The sequence below is a fragment of the Calidris pugnax genome, unplaced genomic scaffold (genome assembly GCF_001431845.1).
Source record: "Calidris pugnax isolate Ruff unplaced genomic scaffold, ASM143184v1 scaffold11, whole genome shotgun sequence".
Lineage (NCBI taxonomy): Eukaryota > Metazoa > Chordata > Aves > Charadriiformes > Scolopacidae > Calidris > Calidris pugnax.
In genome coordinates this window covers 9,583,732-9,603,834 of record NW_015090803.1, presented here as the reverse complement: position 1 = coordinate 9,603,834, position 20,103 = coordinate 9,583,732, and the positions used below count along the sequence as shown (strand labels likewise).

General features: G+C 41.2%; 1 protein-coding gene across 2 annotated transcripts in view; it reads left to right on the top strand.

Annotated features, from left to right (window-relative positions):
• Window positions 1–20,103, top strand: part of CREB5 (cAMP responsive element binding protein 5) — a 260,711-nt gene that overhangs the window by 29,728 nt on the left and 210,880 nt on the right. The window contains exons 2-4 of one of the 2 annotated variants that reach the window (XM_014937917.1): window positions 13,562–13,633; window positions 16,740–16,833; window positions 19,922–19,960. In XM_014937917.1, coding sequence (XP_014793403.1) covers window positions 13,562–13,633; window positions 16,740–16,833; window positions 19,922–19,960 — 205 coding nt within the window. The remainder of the gene's footprint in view (window positions 1–13,561; window positions 13,634–16,739; window positions 16,834–19,921; window positions 19,961–20,103) is intronic. The other variant, XM_014937919.1, reaches the window with a different exon arrangement.

The window sequence follows — 20,103 nt, the reverse complement described above, 5'->3', positions numbered from 1 at the left end:
CACCTCTGCCACCTCAATTACACCTGTTGTGTAAATGTGTTTACATTGCCTGTATGGCATAGGTACTCTGAAGTATAGAAAGATCTGGTCAGTTGATACAAGACACCCATAGCATGATTGCTCTACAGGCATATAGATGGCAGTAAGGTTAGTGATTCTGTATACAAAGATCATGGCTGAGTTTTTTGTGTAGTGGGTTATAATATAGGGAATATTAATGCTCATATTCTGATTACTTTCAAAATAAGGGTACTTTTTCACTGTTCTGGTACAAGTCTCGGTGATCTTCTGTTCCTGCAAGGGCCTGGGATGGACGGACGACACACATGACAAAGGAATTATGTATTCATATGCTTGCTAGACCATCAAAACAGCTTATATATTAAATCCTCTTTTCAGTAAGAGAAACAATTACATGTTGAGATAGCTTAATAGGTTTTTTAAAATTCTATTTTAAGTTCTCACACAAAGAATTCGTTATTCATAAGTCTCTGCACCCTAGTTCAAAATGAGATAAATTGTATTAATTAAAAATGCAAAAAGCTAGATCAGTCTATGCAGTCCAGTCCCAAAATAATGATCTTGTAGTGAAGCAGTACATTGTAACTTAATATATATGTATCTATTTATTTCCTGGCTGTGCAACCAATTTTGCATGACTTGGGATAGATCATGGCAGCTAGGATTTTTCAGATAATTAGCTACAAGGATCTTTATATATCTTATATCTGTAGTTTTATTATTTTGGGTATCTTTAAGCTCTGTTAAAAAGAAAAACAAAACAGTCATTAAATGTATATTCTTTAGCCTCTTGTTGCTAGTTTTGGTACAGTATTGCATCTTCATGTCAGAGAGAATACTGAGACAAGAATGAACAAAATAATGTGTGTCTGACCTTTCCTTATTTGCTTACTTTTTAAGATAAATATTCCCTAAAGGGATATGATTGGAAGAGGGTGTGTGCAGCGTGAGTTGAAAATGAAGCCCTTTAAAGCATTTCTGATTGGACACCTAAAAACTGGAGGCACTCAGTATCACCACTTGCTTTTGAAAATCTCAGCCAAGATTTTTTCATTTTTCCCAGAAGAGCTATGGCCAGGATGGCTGAAGCTTGAAAGCTGTGTATTTACATAAGCGCAAGTTACAAATCTGTGGTTTTTAGAGATGTTTGAATTTCACCGCTTTACACTTGAAGCATGTTGTAAGTTGCTGTGAGTTATTCGCAGCTTGTGAACGTACAGCCTATGGAGAATTGCTCCTTATTTTTCCTCCTTCTTTTTTTAGGAGAAGTAATATTTTTTTTCATGTGTGTCAGTTTTTAATATTCTTGTTTGTAGTTATGGATTGGTCACTGCCAGCAATTTGTGGCTAGTCGCTGGCTGGGAATTGTTTCATGTTGATGTACTGCCTCCTTAACGGGGGCAATATCCATCAGCCAGAAAGGCTGCCTTTTTTTTTTTTTTTTAGCAGTCTTCTGAGAGGAGTTCTGGGGAGTTTTGTGTTGCTCAGACCTACTCGAAGCCCTTTAGGAGGGAAAGAAAAGTCACTTTGCACTCTCCCACCTCCCCCCCAGCTGTGTGTGGACACATGGACAGGCACGCTCCCTCCCGTGGTGTGGATCTCTCCTCAGTGCCTGCTGAGCACATCTCCCTGTTGTGTATCTGCTCCTGGGAGGGTTTCCCATAGTTTGCATGTGCATTTGCCTAATGACGGGCAGCGCTTAATTGATTCTGGAGAGCAGACTCAGCCCTGTGCACAACCAACGAGGGGTAGCAGTTTGCTTTGCAGCAGCTGTGCTAGTGGAGAGCAGAGTGGCCACCCGCCTCAGATGTCCCCTGCTTGTTGAGTGGCAGCGGAGCATGGCCTACACTTACATCCCTTTACCTCTGCATCCCAAATATCTCATTTCTTGAGGTAGGGGTTGAGGTCTGTCTAGACAGAAGTGCAGAAGCTCTACCTGTCTGGGTCTGTTGCAGAGCCCTGGGCCCAACCCTAGACTGTGTTGGCTTGGGAATGCTCCCAGGGGACCAGCAGCTGAGCAGCCTCCTGACAAGGGCCTCAGGCTGTTTAACCCACACAGCCCCCTCCGATGGAGACCACCAGGACAGCTGTGTGTCAGGAGATGGGGGGGGTCCCTGGGAGCTGGGACTGCAGGGGGCTCCTGGGGGTGTCAGGGCAGGGCCCACGCCATCTCCCCAGCCAGGAAGTGGGGCAGTCCTGGGCCTGTGCATTGGCACATCCCTGGAGCTCCTCTGAGGTGCCAATATTTGAACTGCTGCTCCAGGCAAGGAGAGGGAGGCAGGCTTTTGTTTGTCTCCCACATGTATTAAAGGTATTTCATAGAATCATAGAATGGTTCAGGTTGGAAGGGACCTTAAAAGTCATCTAGTTCCAACCCCCCTGCCATGGACAGGGACCCCTCCTGCTAGAGCAGGTTGCTCAAAGCCCCATCCAGCCTGGCCTTGAACACCTCCAGGGATGGGGCATCCACAGCTTCTCTGGGCAACCTGTTCCAGTGCCTCACCACCCTCACAGCAAAGAATTTCTTCCTGGTGTCTAGTCTAAATCTCCCCTCTTTCAGTTGAAGCCATAGCCCATCATCCTATCACTACATGCCCTTGTCAAAGTCCCTTGCCAGCTCTCCTGTAGGCCTCTTTCAGATACTGGAAGGCTGCTATAAGGTCTCCCTGGAGCCTTCTCTTCTCCAGGCTGAACAGTCCCAAGTCTCTCAGCCTGTCTTCATAGGAGAGGTGCTCCAGCCCTCTGAGCATCTTTGTGGCTCTCCTCTGGACCTGCTCCAACAGATCCATGTCCTCCTTATGCTGGGGGCTCCAGAGCTGGATGCAGCATTCCAGGTGGGGTCTCATGATAGCAGAGTAGAGGTGTCATTATTTGCAGGGTGTCATTAGTGCTGGGGGCTGGAGGAGCCCTCATGAGTACCTCTGGGCCCCTCTGGCTTCTGCCTGAGTTGCAGGGAAGACAGGGATCACCTCTTTTGTGCTCAGACCAGGCACATGTTTGCAAAAAAAAAGAGTCTTTGGAGACCTGTATTGGATTCTCATCAAAGTTAGCCCCTCTCTTGGGTCCAGTCCTTTAATGGTCGAGAAACTTGACCCAAGGGTTGTGGACACAACTAGGGTGGAGAGGGATGCCAGAGCCAAGCTGGGGGATCCATAAGAGGGTAGGAGGAGCAGCGGCACACATTGGTTTGGGGTTTTGTGTTTTGTTTTGGATGTCTGCCAAGCAGTTTGTGGGCTGTCCTGTGCTCTTTCCAAATCAGATACCTGAATTGCCCAGGCAGATGTTCCTCGGCCTTCGCTCCAGTGCTTGCTGGAAAGAGTGCTTTGGTGCTGTAGGGGACTCTGTGCCGCTGGCCTGCATAATGGTCGGGGGGGGCTTTGGCACTGATCCTGCCTGCCCCCGGCATCTCCCTCCTCTCCTGGCGTGTTTGGCTCCAGGCTTTGGTAGGGGCTCCTGATTTCGGATCCCTGGGGTGGGCTCTGCCTGCAGCAGGGCATCATTTGTTGATGATACCTGGACTGCACGTGCCCCGTGATTACAGTGTCATTTCATGTACTCCAGGTGACTGAGGCTAAAATATCTTCCACTGCCTCCTGCCTTCCCCGAAGGCTCTGACTAACTTTTGAGACTTGTTCTGGTCTGTAGTTTTAACAGTTTTGATAAGATGAAAGCTTCCAGTCTGACAAAAAAAAAAATCTCCAAGAAGGAGCTGGTTTTAATGCGTAAGTGAACGTCCAAAATAGAGAAACTCTTGTTTTAGTATCTGCAGTTTCTCTGCATGTATATATATATATTTTTTTTTTTTCTTCTCTGAGTTACTAGTTAGTTCAAGCAAATCCTTGCTTAGTGCTTTACTTGCATACTGCCTTTTTAAAGTCAATTGCACTGTACTCTATTCAATGCAAATAGTAAGGATGATTTAGAAACAGCTTTTTAACCTTGTTCCAAAACTCAAACCCTCTTCTTCTAATGAAGGTATTTTAACAGTAGGATGTCTCCATCTTTGTATTCCAAAAGACGTATGGATAAGGCTAAATCCAAATGAAACATACTCAAAATAGGTTGTTATGCTGCTATTGATAAAACTTGTTATGTGATGGTGAGAAACTAAGTGTCTGAACGTAAGGTGTATGTATTGGAGATTGCCTGTAGCTTTGCACATATAAAGTTTAAAAGTGCTGCAAATCAGCCTGCCCTTGATTTGTCAGGGTTGAAAAGAAGTTTTTAATGTCTCTAAAGACTCTCTAGTGCCGAGTTCTGCCTGAGGGGACGTGCGGGCTGCCAGTGTGCTCAGCAGAGATTTGTTACCCCAGAGGATTTTATCTTATACTAAGAACAGCGAAAGCTGAAGGTTTGATTCAGGATTTTTTTGGTCATTTTGAAGAGAGAGAAGTTTCCAATTAAAAAAAGAAATCTTTAAAAATTGTAATTAAAAATTGGTAAAGCTTAATTATTAATGGTTTGTAGCTGATTTATTAATGGCCTCATTTTTCTATGTAATGAAAGTCTTAAGCTGTCTTGTATGTTAACTATAAAGCCAAAAAAAAGTAAAAAGTGAGATTGCCCTTAATTTAAATTTATTTTAAATATACAGAATTGCAGAGTCTTATCCATAAAATGTATAAAGCTGGTTTACAGAGTTCTGGCTTGGGGATTATTTTATATAATAAACCAGAAGAAAAATTTGGGCTGGCAGAATTTTCAAAGCTCGTGTTAAAGCCCCTAACTGCTTCTGGTATGAAAGTCAGCTAAGCAGCCTTGTGTTGTTGTTTCCCCCAGGATATCTTTAATGCTGTCTTTTTTTTTTCCTTCCTTCCCTTTGGAAATCCAAGTGTTTATTTGCATGCAAGGTAGGTGAATTCTTTTATCTATTTGTGTATCGTAAACCAAAGCAATTAGCATACTGCAGTTACAGTACACTTAAAAAACAAAACAACCCTTCAAAACCTTCAGTCAATATTATTCCTGGAGGGAAAACTCTTAATTAAATTGTATGCAAACTACAACAATGGGCAAAGTTGTTTGGTGTTTAATAATAACTGTTGGGGGCGGGGGGAAGAGTGAAAAAAGTGAGCGTAGCAGAGAGCTTTGCATGCCATTAACCCAAGGATAGAAATGAGGTCAGCCTTTGAAGGGACAGACAACACACTTATCTGCCAACATTGGAAAGTCCCAAAAGATTAGCTTATTTGCCAGATGTTACTGGGAGTTCATCATTGACACCCTTTGCTTCATGGGCTTCAGCTCTCGCCACAGTTGTAGTTGCCTTTTCTGCCCTTTGCAGGCTTCCTGGAGATCTTCTCCAGTGCATAACACTTGAATTTTTTCCTTGAAGTAGGCTTTTTTTTTTTTGTTTCACAGCAATAGGCATGATGAACCATCTTAACTTGTGAAGATGATCTGAAGACTCTTTGTTTTTCTTTCATACACCCACGATAATGGTCTTGGCGTAGGAACCACTGACGTGAAGCATAGCGACTGCTACAGCGCTGGGAATGTTTGTGAAGGGGGTTTGTAGAAGAGAGAGGAACCACCTCACCTAATACTGTTGACTTCTGGGAGATGAGTGAAAGTTGGGGCAGACTGTCTGACAGGCTAAGCATCTCCTATTCTTTTTTTATCTCTTTGCCTGGAAAATAACTGTAGATACAATTTCAATCAGACTGTTCTTACATTTTTAACAACGTGATAGGGCATCAAATGCTGCACAGTGCTGTTAAGTGTGTAACCCACTAAAAATTAGTAATGAGAGAATGAGAGAGAGTGGGTGCTATTAGGTCCATGTTAATCATGACTGTAAGAGCCTGGAATGGCGTTCTCTGCATGTATCTTCTCCTTTAAATCTTTCAAGAGTTTGGTAGTAAATATTGATTTCAGCTAATGGTGGTTTTAACTTCTGTGTGCGCGTTCTGTGCCCCAAGGGACTGTGTCCCAAGCTGGCAGAAGCCAAGACTTGCTTGTAAGAATAGAGCAAATGTGTTTTTCCTTTAAAATGCTAGCTGTTAGTGATTGTCTCCTGAAGCAAGATTCCCATGGCTTGTGTTACTGCAGTTGTTTTGCAGTTTCCCCACCTCCCTTTGTGCAGAACAATTTGTGAGATGGACAGTGGCTTGCAAAGGCAGATGTTATCACCACATACCACAGGGCATCTGATCTAAGAAGTCTGAGGGTTGAAGCTGTTGAGATAGTAGAGAGTCCATTTGCAGTAGATGATTGAAAGCATCTGTTTGAATCCTGCTCTAACGTAGCCTTCATATTTTCTTTCCGTTGACTGTCCCAAGACCCTTCAGTCTAACTTAACCTTCTAACGAGCACTGAAATCGAATGCCTGATGATACGGAGCCAGAATATTCATTTGTGTTGAGATAAACATGAAGTACCAGTGCTGTTTGACTACCCATAGGCACTTGATGTTCTCCCTGACATTTGGCATGTTGAGCCCATAGATCCAGGTACTGCTTTTATTTCAGTAGGTCGGGGTTAGCTGTGGTATTTCCAGCACTGAAAAGGTAACAGAAAAATTGCACGTAGGGAAAATGGAGAAGTGATACAGGTGTTGTTTCTGTTTGCCAGCGTGCAAAATGTTCGTTGTCGAGTAGTGCCTTTTCCTTGCCTTGCTTGACTTTGTGGTTATGTTGCTACAGCTTGTGCTGCCGCTGCTGCATGTTCCATGAAGCAAACCTCTGTGCTGTCAGCGAGGTTACAGTCTGGTCTCTCGTGACTTGGGAAAGCGGGTATTAGGGTTGTTCTGCAAATGCCATCAGTGGGGGACAGTTGCAGAGCTACAAGCCTGGGACGCTTCCAGGTGAGGCCGGCTGCGTTTGGCCAATCACAGAGTGCAAAAGAACCACGTTATTCCTCAAAGTGTTTTTCCAGAGTTGAAATAATAGCCATCTTTCCCTATAAAGATCTGATTCCTCCTATAGAATATTTCTGGGCTGAGATAACTTTCATGAACTGTTTTCAGAAGTGCTGGGGTTTTGGGTTTGTTTTTTGTTGTTTTAAATTCACTGTTCACCTCCATTCTCCTATTTCCTTTTTTTTGTCTTCTATTGCCTGTGCTTGATAACTCCATGGCCTTTTCTGTAGAACAGCAAATCCTTTTGCTCTATACCAAGTGAATTCAAGATGAGTTTCCTATACTGAAATGGAGAGCCCAAGAAATGTAATCATTGAGATTTGTGCATTTTCACTAGACTTGAGTCTGGATGACAGCTCATCCTGTGAGAGGACAAACTCTGTCCTCTACCAGATACTCTGCGTTGCATGTATGATATACAGCATTGGGCTCTCACACTGCTGTTACGTGGGAAGGCAGTAGGTCATCTGCTTTCTATTTTGAGTTCCTTTTTCAGAGGTATCCTTTTACTCCCTTCCTCTTCCTCAGCCCAGTCCTCGGGGCTTTGCAGTCCTCATTTCCACTTTCTTTCTCTTTTCCATTTCCACTGGTGGCTCCTTGCTCCCAGCCCCTTTGGGCTGCTTCTTTCCCTTTTTTCCCCTCCCTCCTTAATTCCAGAGTTTTACAAACTTCATTCTGTTTCTCTTTTGCAATTTCCTACCTTTGCCCCTTTTTATTTTGTTATCCTCAGTTTTGCTCTACCTCTCTTGAGAAGAAAGCAGCTCTGCATAAGCTGAAGAAAGGCAGCTATTTGCTTTTCCTTGATAACAGAAGCAGTGTTTTTCAGTGAGGGAGCAAAAACTCTTCTCCCTCAGCTGACCTGGAGGTGAGAGTGGGTATATCTGGAAGAGAGAGGTGGGACAGAACCTTAGTACTGCTGGGGAGCCTTCCCAGCACTGCATTTTGTTCAGACAGGCAGTAAGCAAACCCAGTGGCCGTTTAGAAAGAACTGAGGTGCTTGGCAGTGTGAAACAAGAATCTTTTTGTTGCTCCATTCTCAGATGATCCTGAAGCATGGCAGTGGCCACTGACTTCACATGTGGCAAGGGGCTGGCTACTAGTGATGTACCCCCCCGTACCCTGTGCCACACAGGGGGTGCTCACTGCTGGGTGGCAGCGCTGCCAGCCACGGGGAAAGGACTGAAGGCTCCTTGCTGTTGAGGCAATTCACACATCAACCACTTTTTGAGAGCACTCGGCTCTGCCTAAAGATTTATGGGGCTCTCTTCTTTTAAAACAAATGAATAAAGGCCCAAGCTGAGTGTTTTTCCACATATAAATGTCAGAAACGCAGTCACAAAAACTTCACTGGGGTACCAGCGAGGGCTTGAGCCCCAGCTCAAATGTGCATCACATTAAGGCCTTCTTGGGGACTCCAGACACAAATTGCTTTCCAGCATCCAGAACCATTTGGAAATGCTTTAATCCTGAAACGAGGGGTTTTCTAATGGAAATGCTGACAGACCCTCGGTTGTAGCAGCCGAAGCAGGCAGGGCTGTGATAATGAGCCCTGTATGTGTGCGTGTGGAAAGCATGATGCTGTTTCAGAAAACAAGCACTTCCACCCAAGAGCCCGTGCCGACGAAAAACACCATGCACCGCTTCGGTGCAAAGATACATCCTTGCCCAATGAGCAAAGCCAATTTTAGGTATTTGGAACAACTGAGGGCATTAACCCTGTGTGTACTTACCCTTCCAAAACCAACAAGTCTTCATAGCATTCATATAACAGTTTAATAACACTGTGATTATCTCTAAGTTGTGCTCTACTGAATAGCCACAACTAGCGGTTTAAAACGCTGCGTACACCCAGGGGGTTCTTTAATATGCACAAATACACCATAGCCATGTCTCCTCTCGCTTTTTACACATTGTGGCCATCACCCTAAAAAAATAGGTGATGCTTCATTTATTGCTCGTGCCTCTGCATACCGCTGCTGGTGGTGAGTATTTTGGCGACTGAGTATTTTGTACTTGTATTTGGAAATCGCAGTGACCTTGGCCACACCAGGCTGAAGAAACCTGTCTTGCAAGCATGTGCCCAGGTGATTAATTTCAACAAACAGGTTGCTTATAAGAGTGTAATTACTCACTTGTGCAAATGGCAGGATGGGTGCACTGACCTGTATTAGACACATTGTAGTATACACCTCCCCATCGGTTCTTTTTCACTGTTAATCAGAGGACTGAAAACCTTGCAACATTTAGACAGCTTGAGGTTGAAGGCTGAAATGTCACTTTTAAAAGAGGGTTAAAAAGGTCGCGCAGCTGCAAATAATAATAGCCCAATGAAAATCAGATTCTTACTGCAGCCCACTTCAAGAATAACATTGAAACAGGAAACAAGCCTGCTTGATGTTTTTACCAGTAAGGCAATAAGATTACTGCTGAGTTTAAAAAGGGGGAAAGAGAGAGAGAAAGGAGCGCGCTTTCTTGGTGTTAGTTATTAGAACTATTTTTCTGATTCAAAAAGGATGATCATAGGGCTCTGCAAAATCTCCTTGAGGAGCCTGAGGACGTGGGGTGCTTCCCTCTGGACGCTGCTGAGAGGGGATGTAGTTTGTTGCTGCTTTCTGAGGGTGGTTGGTTTTTTTTCCCATTTGTTTGCTTTTTATTTCTTTGTTATGTTCTTGTATTCCCCGCTGTGGACTTCAGTTTTATTAATTATAATAAAAAATGTTTAGAAGTATCTTATGCAGAAATCAAGGGATAGAAGAAAATCTTGGCTTGCTGCAGAGCGTACTTGTTTCTCTTCCATGTGACATGGTTTGGAGAAGTCTTTCTATGTTTCTTCTGTATTTTCATTTATTTGTTTTTCTAATTAGGACACCTTAACCTTTCTTAAGCAGAGTGATATTTCAGGAGAATGGCAGGCTACAACAGCGTAGCAGATTTTCTCACTTACATATTCTGCCAATAAGGCTCTTTATGTGGTCACAATAGGGCAATAAATGCTGACAGATGTTGTTAACATGTTTATTAAAATTCAGCCCCTTTTTCTGCTGCATAATGCACTCCTGTCTATTTTTAATAATATCAGAACTAATGCTGACATATCAATATTAGTGCTCATTTATATTTATAATCCTTGTTTGTCTCTTCGAAGAGTTCACAAAGTGGCAATAAATTTTGCTGTTGATAACAGAAGTAAAAAATTCAGGCCTGAGCAATTTTTTAACTTCTTAGTCATCGTAGATTTTCCTGATATTCTTCATGTGTGTTAATTGCGTCAGTCATATGTAATACTATGAAAGGTGCACAAGTATACTTGAGTCGTTAAGATCCCAAAGGTTAATAAGCACCTTAATTTAGATGGAAAGGTTGCTGTGATTTATTTTTATTAGGTGAAGTCGGAATGTTGCCGTTGGTTGCGTTATTTCCTTCATGTTTGCTGAACCACCTGCACACATGTTGGAAAAAGGCGACGTGGGTTGTGTGGCCCAGCAACACACACGAGCCATGTGAAGTGAACTGTGTGCCAGGGGGTGTATAAGACTGTCTACGTCCTGAACTAAAGGACAGGAGATGCTGTGCAAACTGTGCTGTGTACAACAAGAAAAAAAAAAATAACCCATCTCTGTTGCTGAGAGCTCCCATCCTGCTGCAAACCTGGGGTGAGATCCTGCATTGCTTGAGCATCTGCAGCTCTTGCGGAGTTCAGCAGGAACGGGGGATGCAGGAGGTTCACACTTAGAGCCCGAATTTTCAGCTGCTTGTTCCTGGTCAACATTCAAGCATAAAGCTTGAGTTTCTGCCAAGCACTGAACACCCTCTCAAAAGTTGTTGGTAATAGGCAGCTTCTTTCAGTCCTTTCCTATTGTAAGAGCGTCAATAGTACTGTAGTCTGAACCGAGGTGATAGCATCACATGTAAATACGAATTCTGCATGGTCGACGTTGTCTTGAGGGTATTGTACTATCTGGTAACATGTTATATGGTTCAAGTTATGCCAGATAGTATCTTGGAGGGCACACATGACATAGCCATTCTGGAATTTTTTTTTTTTTGAAGTGTAGTGTCTGAGAAGAGCAATTCTTGTGGGAACCAGCAGTTGCTTGTACATTTGTGGTAAACTACTAGGCATTGTATCTGACATCTTTTCAAAGTACTGAGAATAAAACCCAAGTCCATGTTTTCCTGCAGTCGATCCCCATGTTTAGGATTCTTCTGGTCCTCATCGAGTAAGTTATTTTGGTGCTTACTCTGTGCTTATCTATCTGGTAACCTTAAGAATCCTTTCATTGTAGCAGAGCATGTACTGATGGATTTAGGGACGAAAGCTCAAGCTCAGGGTGGGGAGGGCAGTTTTTGACTTGCAATACTCAATAAGAAAACAAACTCCAAATAATTCCTGGTAATGTTTTGAAATTCACTTGGACGCTTGGGACCAGAATTGTTACTGTCTTGTTTTCTTTAACTGAGTCTCATCTGTTGTTCTGCTATTGAAAATGCAGTTGTCACTCTCCCCTGAGGAGGGGAGAAAAGGGTAACAGAAACCTTTGGCAGTGCTTCAGTTGCAGGAGAGATAATTGAGATATCAGATAAAGCCTTTTATTATCCACACGTAGCTTTTTTTTTTTTTTTAAATCTTTCTGTGAAAAGGTCTTTAGGAAAGACAACATCCTCGGGTCACATCCCATAAATAGGGGTGGATTTAAAAATCAAACTTAGCTGGAGGTTTTGGTTTTGTTTTTCTGGGGGTTTGTTTGTTTAGTCAGTTATCTCTTTGCTGCTTCTTTCAGACAGGATAGCATAATGCAGAACCTTTTCATTGCTTCACCTCCAAAGAGCTTGTCTATGCACAGTCTGGAACTGAAATAACTGAAATTAGAAGTAATTTAACACCTTTACTTATTTTAGTATTAGTCTTTATCCGAACACACTCTTTCATTTCTGATTATGAGTATCCTATTTCAGTTTAACATAGCTGTAAGTTAAATCAAAACAGGATATGAATAATCTTAACGGAGTAAATTAGGTACAATTTTAGTTATTTCAGTTCTGGCCTTGTGTAGAGAGATGGGTTAGTCCTGAGTTAGGGTCTTTTTTGACACCTGACTGTATTTGCTGCAATAGATCACTTGTCTCAGGCCAGATGTTGGTAGGGATGTCCGTGTCAAGAAAATCAGTTGATGCTAATTATCACCTTTAGGGGGTAGTGTCCTTGTGGAGGTTAAAGGGCAAATAAAAACACAATTTCTTCACTTGTGGATGCTTTTTCTGGGAGCCAGTGAGGTCAGGCAGAGGGTGGTCTGCTGCCTTTTTTTTACTTTTTTAGGTCATAAGTATGAAAATATTGTCAGGTTAATGTTGTCCTCCAGAATTAATTTCAATTAAAAAGAAAAAGCTATCATCCAAAAATTTTTCGGATTTTTTTTGAGAATTTAGGGCACAGAAAATAATTGCTTAAGTACAGGTCTGGCTGATGTTCAGATTAACGGTGTATGTATTGTTTGAAAGGATTAGTAGCAACTTTTGTGAAAATAAAGCTTTTCTAACAAGAAGTGTAAGTGTGGTAAAGATATTCCTGACAACAGGAAATAATGAATTGCAGTTTTGAAAAATGTCAACAAGATTGAGTAATTTTAGCACTTGTTCTTCTGCAGATTTTTGTAGTTTTAAAATAAGTCTGCTTCTCCACCAAGGTATTTATCTTTGTTTTATGAAAAAAATTACACAACTACAATTCAGATATTTGTCTGAGCAGGGCTGCAGTGAGGCTGAATTTTAAGGGATTTGAGGCATAATGTAAGCAGAAGTCATGTGTTGTGCTTCAAGCTGGGTCAGCTCCTATATTCTACCTTGTAATGCGAGTTGTACCAACAGGCTCAAGACATTTCTGAAATAAGTGACTTATTTTATGTCCCAGAATGTTACTAAAAAAAAAATAAATCATTTTTATTGATGCTTGTCAGGGACACTGCTCTAATATTGAGACAAATTCAGCTGCATTAGTGCATTCTGAGGGTGAATGTTTCCTCCTTCAGTTTTATTCAAGACCTGGGAGCTCTGCCCCAGGCTTCAGTTCAAGGTTACAGGACTGCAACTGCCCTGGGGAAGCTGCAGTTTTAGAGAAAACTTCACTTTTCAAGCTCCTGAGGATCTAGTTGACCTTTTAAAAGGCAGAGATGCACGATTATCTTCTGTGTACCGAGAGCATGGATGTAATGCATTTAAGTTACTAATATCGAACAGTATGGATGAAGAACTTCAAAAAGTGGGTTCTTTCTCAGAAGTAACCTAGACGTCTGGTTTTAATGTTGTTCAGCAGGAACTGAAGAAGGAAAGGTAAAAACCCTTAATTCGAGATATTTCTGAGTAGACACGGTCTTATCTAATAACAACACTGAACATATGCTTTTTTCTGAGGCAGATTTCTGCTGTGAAAGCTTAATGGGTTTTTTTTCTTCCTTCAAAGTAAATATGTGCTCAGGAAGGAGTAATAAGAACTTAGACTGTAGGGAGCCTGCTGGATATTAGCAAATTTAGTACTCTGAGGATGAAAACTTTGTTCTGGTCTGTTTTGGGAGTTTGAAATAAAAGCACAAACCGTGACGATGGTATGTTGCATGTATGTGTGAAGTTTAGACCGTGTATATTCATAGGTTCCCTTTCTTTCCCCCTTCCCCTTTTAACATGTAGATTTATGAGGAATCAAAGATGAACTTGGAGCAGGAGAGGCCTTTTGTCTGCAGTGCCCCAGGCTGCTCACAGGTGAGTGGAGTCAGCGGTGATATTAATTGAGTCCTCAGCACTAGCTCTGGCTTGTATAATGCCTCCTGATATATTAACACATGTCTAATAATAATATGTGTTGGTGTTTTTTTTCTGAAGTCCTCTCCCCCTTCAGTTCCCTCTTCACCCCACAAGATATTATTACAAAATATTTAAAGTAAATACAACAGCCAGTCAAAGGTGAGCTGGTAAAAGTGCTTCTCAAGCTGCTTCTGTGCCTTCCCTCATCCCCAACCTTAATGTTTCAAGCCAGGTTTTGCAAATGCCTTTAGTGGCTAGCAAGAGAGGACACACCAGGCAGGACTCAGTAGTCTGTCTTCTGGTTAGATGTACAATGGAATATATTGCCATTGGATGTGATAGCCCTATTGTTTTTGTTTAATACTTAAATACAATGATATCTTACTAGCTTTTTTTTTAATGTTTGAGACATCTTTCTAATAAATATTCTCTACAGAAAATGCAGCCTGTAGATAAATTCTGCCCCAGAATTTACATTTGGGGTTCCTCTTGGCTGGTGGTCTGCCATGTGACTCTGAGGGTATAATCTGACCTGTAACATTAGATGTTTAAATGTTTAATGATCTTGCAAATCCTGAAGGAGGATTTTACCTGCTAAGATTTTGAATTGGGGATTTATGTGTTTTTTCAATGATTTTGCAGTGGTGAGGGAAGTTCCCCTCCTATGCAATGATGAGGGAAGTTCCACATGTGGTGCTTCTGACCCTAATTCGGTTTAATGACAAGAGTTTGTGAGTAAGATCTTCAGGCAAGGGCACGATTTTGGCTTTTGCCACAGGCTTCCTGTTTTAAGTGATTTAGCTTACCTTTTACCAGAGTTCTCCTCTCTTGAGGAGGGTAACTTGTCTCTGCTCTAACTGTATGTTAGGAGTTTTCAGCTGGCTAATATTTTTACAACACTTTTTCTTCTGGTGGAACCATGGGTGACTATTACTGGAGTTGATTTTGCCAAGAGCTGAGATCAGGAAAGGATGAAGCCTGAGGTCTGGGTAACAACTGCCCGAGCAGCTTTGCTGTTTCACTAGGGGTGTCAGAGTGCATCTTTTGGATTGTCCCTCTGACAGAGGATTTGTCACCTCAGATCTCCCCGTGCAGAGTTAAACTTTCACCATTCTGTCACAGAGGTAGAGTAAGAGCGTCTGAGTTTTAGAATGAAGTTTTATTTACCGTTTTGTTGAATCTTAAAACTAACTTCCACTCAAATCAGTGGACTTCAGAGTTTTCATCTCAGCTATGAATTAATTTTCTCAATAGAGGAGAAGCTGATCCAAATAAGCTCATTTAGGTTTTCAGAGAGCGGGTTTGGTTGTATGCTGTTACATTTTGGAAAGACAAGCAATGTAGGTGTGACTTCATGTTAAAAAACATTTAATTTCCCATTTCAAAACATGAAATGCCTCCATTTATTGGAAATGAGGACTTGACAGAAGTGCACAGTGTAGCACTGCTATCCAGCTAAGCTGTCTGGGGACTGGCTTCTCTGGCAGCCAGCGCAGATGTGGATCGAGGGCTGAGGGAGTTGACCTTCTGCACAGGGAAGAAAGTAGACTTAGGAAAAGGACAGAGAAGTCCGGGTTGGAGGAATAGCTTCTCCTCACTTGTCCCGTGCCCTCTTTAAGCTGGCTGATTTCACCCTGAAGACAGAGCATGGTGTCCATGAAGGAAAATCCATTTCCACAAAAACAAAATGTGGTGGCTTTTTTTTTTTCCCCTCACAATCTCAGCAAGTAAGGTCTTCCACATATTCCCTTTGTTCTTAATATAAATTTCTAGTCCTGCATTTCTTCCAGATGAGTAAGCAACGAACCAGGATTTCACAGTGAGGAAAAGGTCTTTGGGATTTTTTTATTTTATTTTTTTTTTCCAGAGAATTCATTCCTATTATTTATGCTGCTTTGTCTATGGGCTTAGGGAGATTCTCAGGAGGTGTGACATACTGCAGCTATTTATACTATAGCCACAAGCAAAGTCACTTAGCCAAGAATATACCGTGCTGAAAGCATTAAGTCACTTTAACTCTGTTGTTGCCAATTTTTTTTACAGTCTCCTATGTACCTGTTGCTTTAAAAAGCTGTTTTTAAAATTTATGTATTTTCCTCAAGCCCTGGTGATACAACTTTTGGCCTTTGCTAGTCCTGAAATGACCCTGCTAAAACTATTACAGTCTTTGTAGCAAAGGTCTGTGTGTGCACCTTCTGATGAAGGAAACTTAACAGAACCAGTCTGCTCTTAGAGCCCAAGTGTGCAAGTGCTTGAACATTTATTCAAGCTTGTCTCTTCTTTGTCTTGTTCAAAAGAACCTTTTGTTGTAGAAGTCTGTTATCAGGCTGTAAAACAAACTTAGCACACCTATTAGTTTCTTACAAAGCACATCACCTTCTCTGCTTGACAAAGGAAAATAATTTAATATCATAAAGGGTCATAAGTAGTTGTTATATACCGGGCACCATTGCATTGCCACTTTGAATCGAGTTGAAGTAACAGAGGTTTCCAAAATTATGTGTTTTGCCTGAATACTTTTGGGTAGGGAAAGGCTGGCTTATTTGCTTATTTTTATTGCTGTTCAGCAGATAGGGGCTGCAGAAAGACACAAAAGCAGAAAAATCCGGTGAAGTGATTTAAGATATGCCGCATTACTTTGCGTTTGCCGTGGGCTAAGAGCATACACAGCAGTAGTTATCGCAGATCCTCAGGCACGTGGTGACTTGTGGGGCTGTGGTAGCTGGAACGGGTGTCTGAGACCCTTAAAATCCAAAACTTTGGTCTGCCACTTTTTCAGGCAAATGCATGACACCTTGCGGTTTGCAGCCCCGGAGAGGACTGCAGCAAATATGTTTCTAAGTAGAGTACAGCTATTTGTTACTCATACTCACTTGCATTTTCAAATATTTTGTTTCCTCTGCCATTTGGACACATTTCTAGCTGGATACAATTCTTTCTCTCTCTCATTTTTGAAATTCTGTCCAATGCCAAAAGTTTGTTAGAGAATTAAATTCTTCTTTTTTTTTCTTTTTTTTTTTTCCCTTTCTCTCTCTTCCTCTCTCTTTCTGTGTTTGCCTGACAGCGTTTTCCAACAGAGGATCATCTGATGATTCACAGGCACAAACATGAAATGACTTTGAAGTTTCCTTCAATAAAAACAGATAATATGTTATCAGGTAAGAAGACACAAATTCAAGAGTCAAGATAACTATTCAGATGATGTTGAAAGCATGACTCCTATTGGAAAGCTACTGGCAAAATACCTCCAAGATCGGTTTTAAAAAGCCCCACGTCCAATTAAGTAACAAGTAGAGATGGAACAAGCTAGAATGCATATCTTTGAACAAAAAGACAGTTGCCATTCTTATGCCTTCCTGCAGGTTTGGCATTAGAGGGGGAGAAATTGTTGAACCTCGGCCATGCTGGCAGGGAGTCCGGCCGCGAGCGTGTTAATGAAGTGCATTTGTACTGTTCCTGTAAGACTCACTATTTAGGTCTGACAGGCTCACTTCAGCAACTGTGGCAGGCCACATCGTGTGAACCACCTTTATGGTGGCTCAAGATCTGCCCACTGTAAATAGCCATAACCAGAAAGGTAATATCTCGTGGGTAATATCCAGTACTCTTTCCCCCTCAAGGTAACCGCCTCTCTCTGCACTCCCCCTGTCACACACAGAGATTATTTTGTATTATGTGCAATTACATCCTTTAATTACTTATGTAGTTTTTTCATACTCCTGTCTGAGTAACCGCACATCGGTGACTTGCTGACATCCAGTGAGTACTGAGCAAGGTCAAGCTAGCCTTAATCTTACCACTTCTCTCCTCTCCTATTCCCTTTCCTATTATATATTCCTTGGGCTACAGTAATGTATTATTAAGAATAATAGCACGAGGATTTTTCCGGTTTCAAAGTAATTGTAGAAAAAAAAAAAACCTATGATGAAAATGTATGTGTGGATGCTAACCAGTGTTTGATATTTATCTTTTGAAGTTGACTTCTTCAAGGTAAATTTTGTTATTTTAGGTGCAAATATGTTATGATTAAAGGGTCTTCAGTCTTTTACCAATAAACCATTTCCATTTTTGTGAACATCATAATTGGGTAACAATTGCTTGCAAATACTTGATTGAGGCCCTTGTTTTTTTTTATTTTTTTGGCTCTTTTGGGACTTCAGGTACCAGGTGAGAAATGAGACAGAGACCTTGTCCCAGAAGGCACACCTTGTCCCAGATACACTTGAAAATGCTAAGAGGAAAATAAATTCTATAGTGGACTAAGCGTAAAAAGGAACAGTACATAACATACTGAAGAATAGGGTTCACAAAGTGCCTGCATGCCAGCTATACCCACAGAATCCTGTGTTTGCAAGCACAAGTGAGAAAATGCTGCTCTTGCACTTGGTCGTGTCCTCAAGCAGTGAAACTGCTGGAAGGCACCTGTACTGTGGGCACATTCACCCTGTGAAAGAGCTGGCTTTTGTTAGAGCTTTCTGTTTGGCAAGACTTTTACTTGAGGGCAGTTTCTAAGGAGTGTGTTCTGTCATCGGGAGTCCCCTGAAGTAGAGCAGCTTTTTTTGTTTGGTAACTTCTATGAGAGAGCTGTCCTGCTGCTCCCAGCGGTTTGCTTTCCCAGGCAAAACGCTCTGACTGGCTTCCAGCACTACCACCAGTAGTGGGGACCCTAGACCCCCAGTTATCCAACTAAGTACACAGAAATGCAGAATTTTGTGGACAGAAAGGCTCCAAAATTGTTTCTGAGCAATATATTCTGTGTTCTTTGTGGGTGATGATTCTCTCTGGTAGTAAAAGAGTATAAAGCTGCACATGTTCTCAAAGACGGTGGCAACTGTGTCTGACTGTAATGGTCTGGCAGCCTGGTTCTGCTGTGTGTGATTTTTTTTTTTTTTTTTTTTTCTTTTTGTGTTCGTTTGGTGGATTTGTTGGCAATCTGAAATCCTTAGTTTGGAAGCACCATAGATCATCTACTCTCTGCAGAGAGACATTGAAAAATAGTTGTTTCATTACCCACCTAAACCCTGGGGAAATCTAAATACCTTAAAGTTTAAGATGTTTTATTCTTAGATTTCATACTGAAAAATTAATGATATATGGGGAAAAGAGACAGACTTTTCTCTTAGACATTTGTCTTCATGTCTTCCTTGTTTTTTGCATTTTTGCTTATTTGACTTTTTTTCTTTAAAAAAAAAAATCGTTTCTGTCATCAGTAGGTTCAAAGAATTGCAGCAGCAATTGCCCTATAATAAGCCAGGTGCAGTGTTAGTATGCATTTTTTTTTCTTCTTTTTATTAAGGTGCCTAGATGTCAGACTTTCTCCTTTTTTTCCAGTATGTTGTATATTTTAACGTGTTCCATTTGAATCCATTCGTTATTAATAATTAGTCACGCAAAGTAAAGGACTCTATGCTTTCAGGTAGCCATTAGAATTATCTTTGATTCCAGAGACAGCTAATGCCCAGTCTAGGATCAGTATAGTATCAGTAATATTTAACACACACAAAGCATGGCTTCTATAAACTGTTATTGGAGGTACGCAGTAAAACTGAGGGACTGTTGGTTTGTACCGATATAACATCTTGGAAACTAAGCAAAATATGACTTGGGAAGTAGGAACTTGTTTCTTGTGTGAAATTTGTGCTGTGTTCTGAAATATCAATTTGTAAGTAAGAAGTAAAGTTACGTTATACATTGCTATGTAGGTGGGGACAATGTTTAATCGACAAGGTTCTGTGATCTGATGGAAATTATTGCTGCTATGCTGGTTTGTCTAGCCAAGAGTTTCCTGGTTCTCAACTAGCTCCTCTATATTTGCTTAAAATTTTTGATGCTGACTGAAGAAGGACAAGTCTTATTAAATCCAGTGACTCCTGAGCTAATTCAGAAACTCCAGGTACACACATACACTAAATAGCTTTATGTTCTCTGACTATAAATGGCAGGGAAATTTGCTAAACACATTGCATGAAAATGCAACCGATCCTTTTGTTGGCTAATTTGACATTCATTTAAAAAAGAAATAGCTTTATGTTCTCTGACTATAAATGGAAGGGAAATTTGCTAAACACAATGCATGAAAATGCAACTGATCCTTTTGTTGGATAATTTGACATTCATTTAAAAAAGACAGAAAAAGACTCTAATGTTATTTGTTCCTTTATGTGTATGTATTTTATTTTTGTTAGAAAGCCTTGTTGTGAGTATGGGTAGAGAGTCATTGATGGTTTCGATTTCCATCTTTCTTAGCCAAAAAAGAGCTGTTTGAGATAACACAGAATATCTTGTGTAAGTTTTGCATGGTAGTCATCATTGCAGGAAACTTTGAAGTTAGGTTGACTGAAACAGATTTCACCTCTGCTGTTGTGCTAACTAACCATTGCATTGCTTTGGAACTGTAGTTTGTTGTGTGTCAAAGCTTTTGTTGTTTT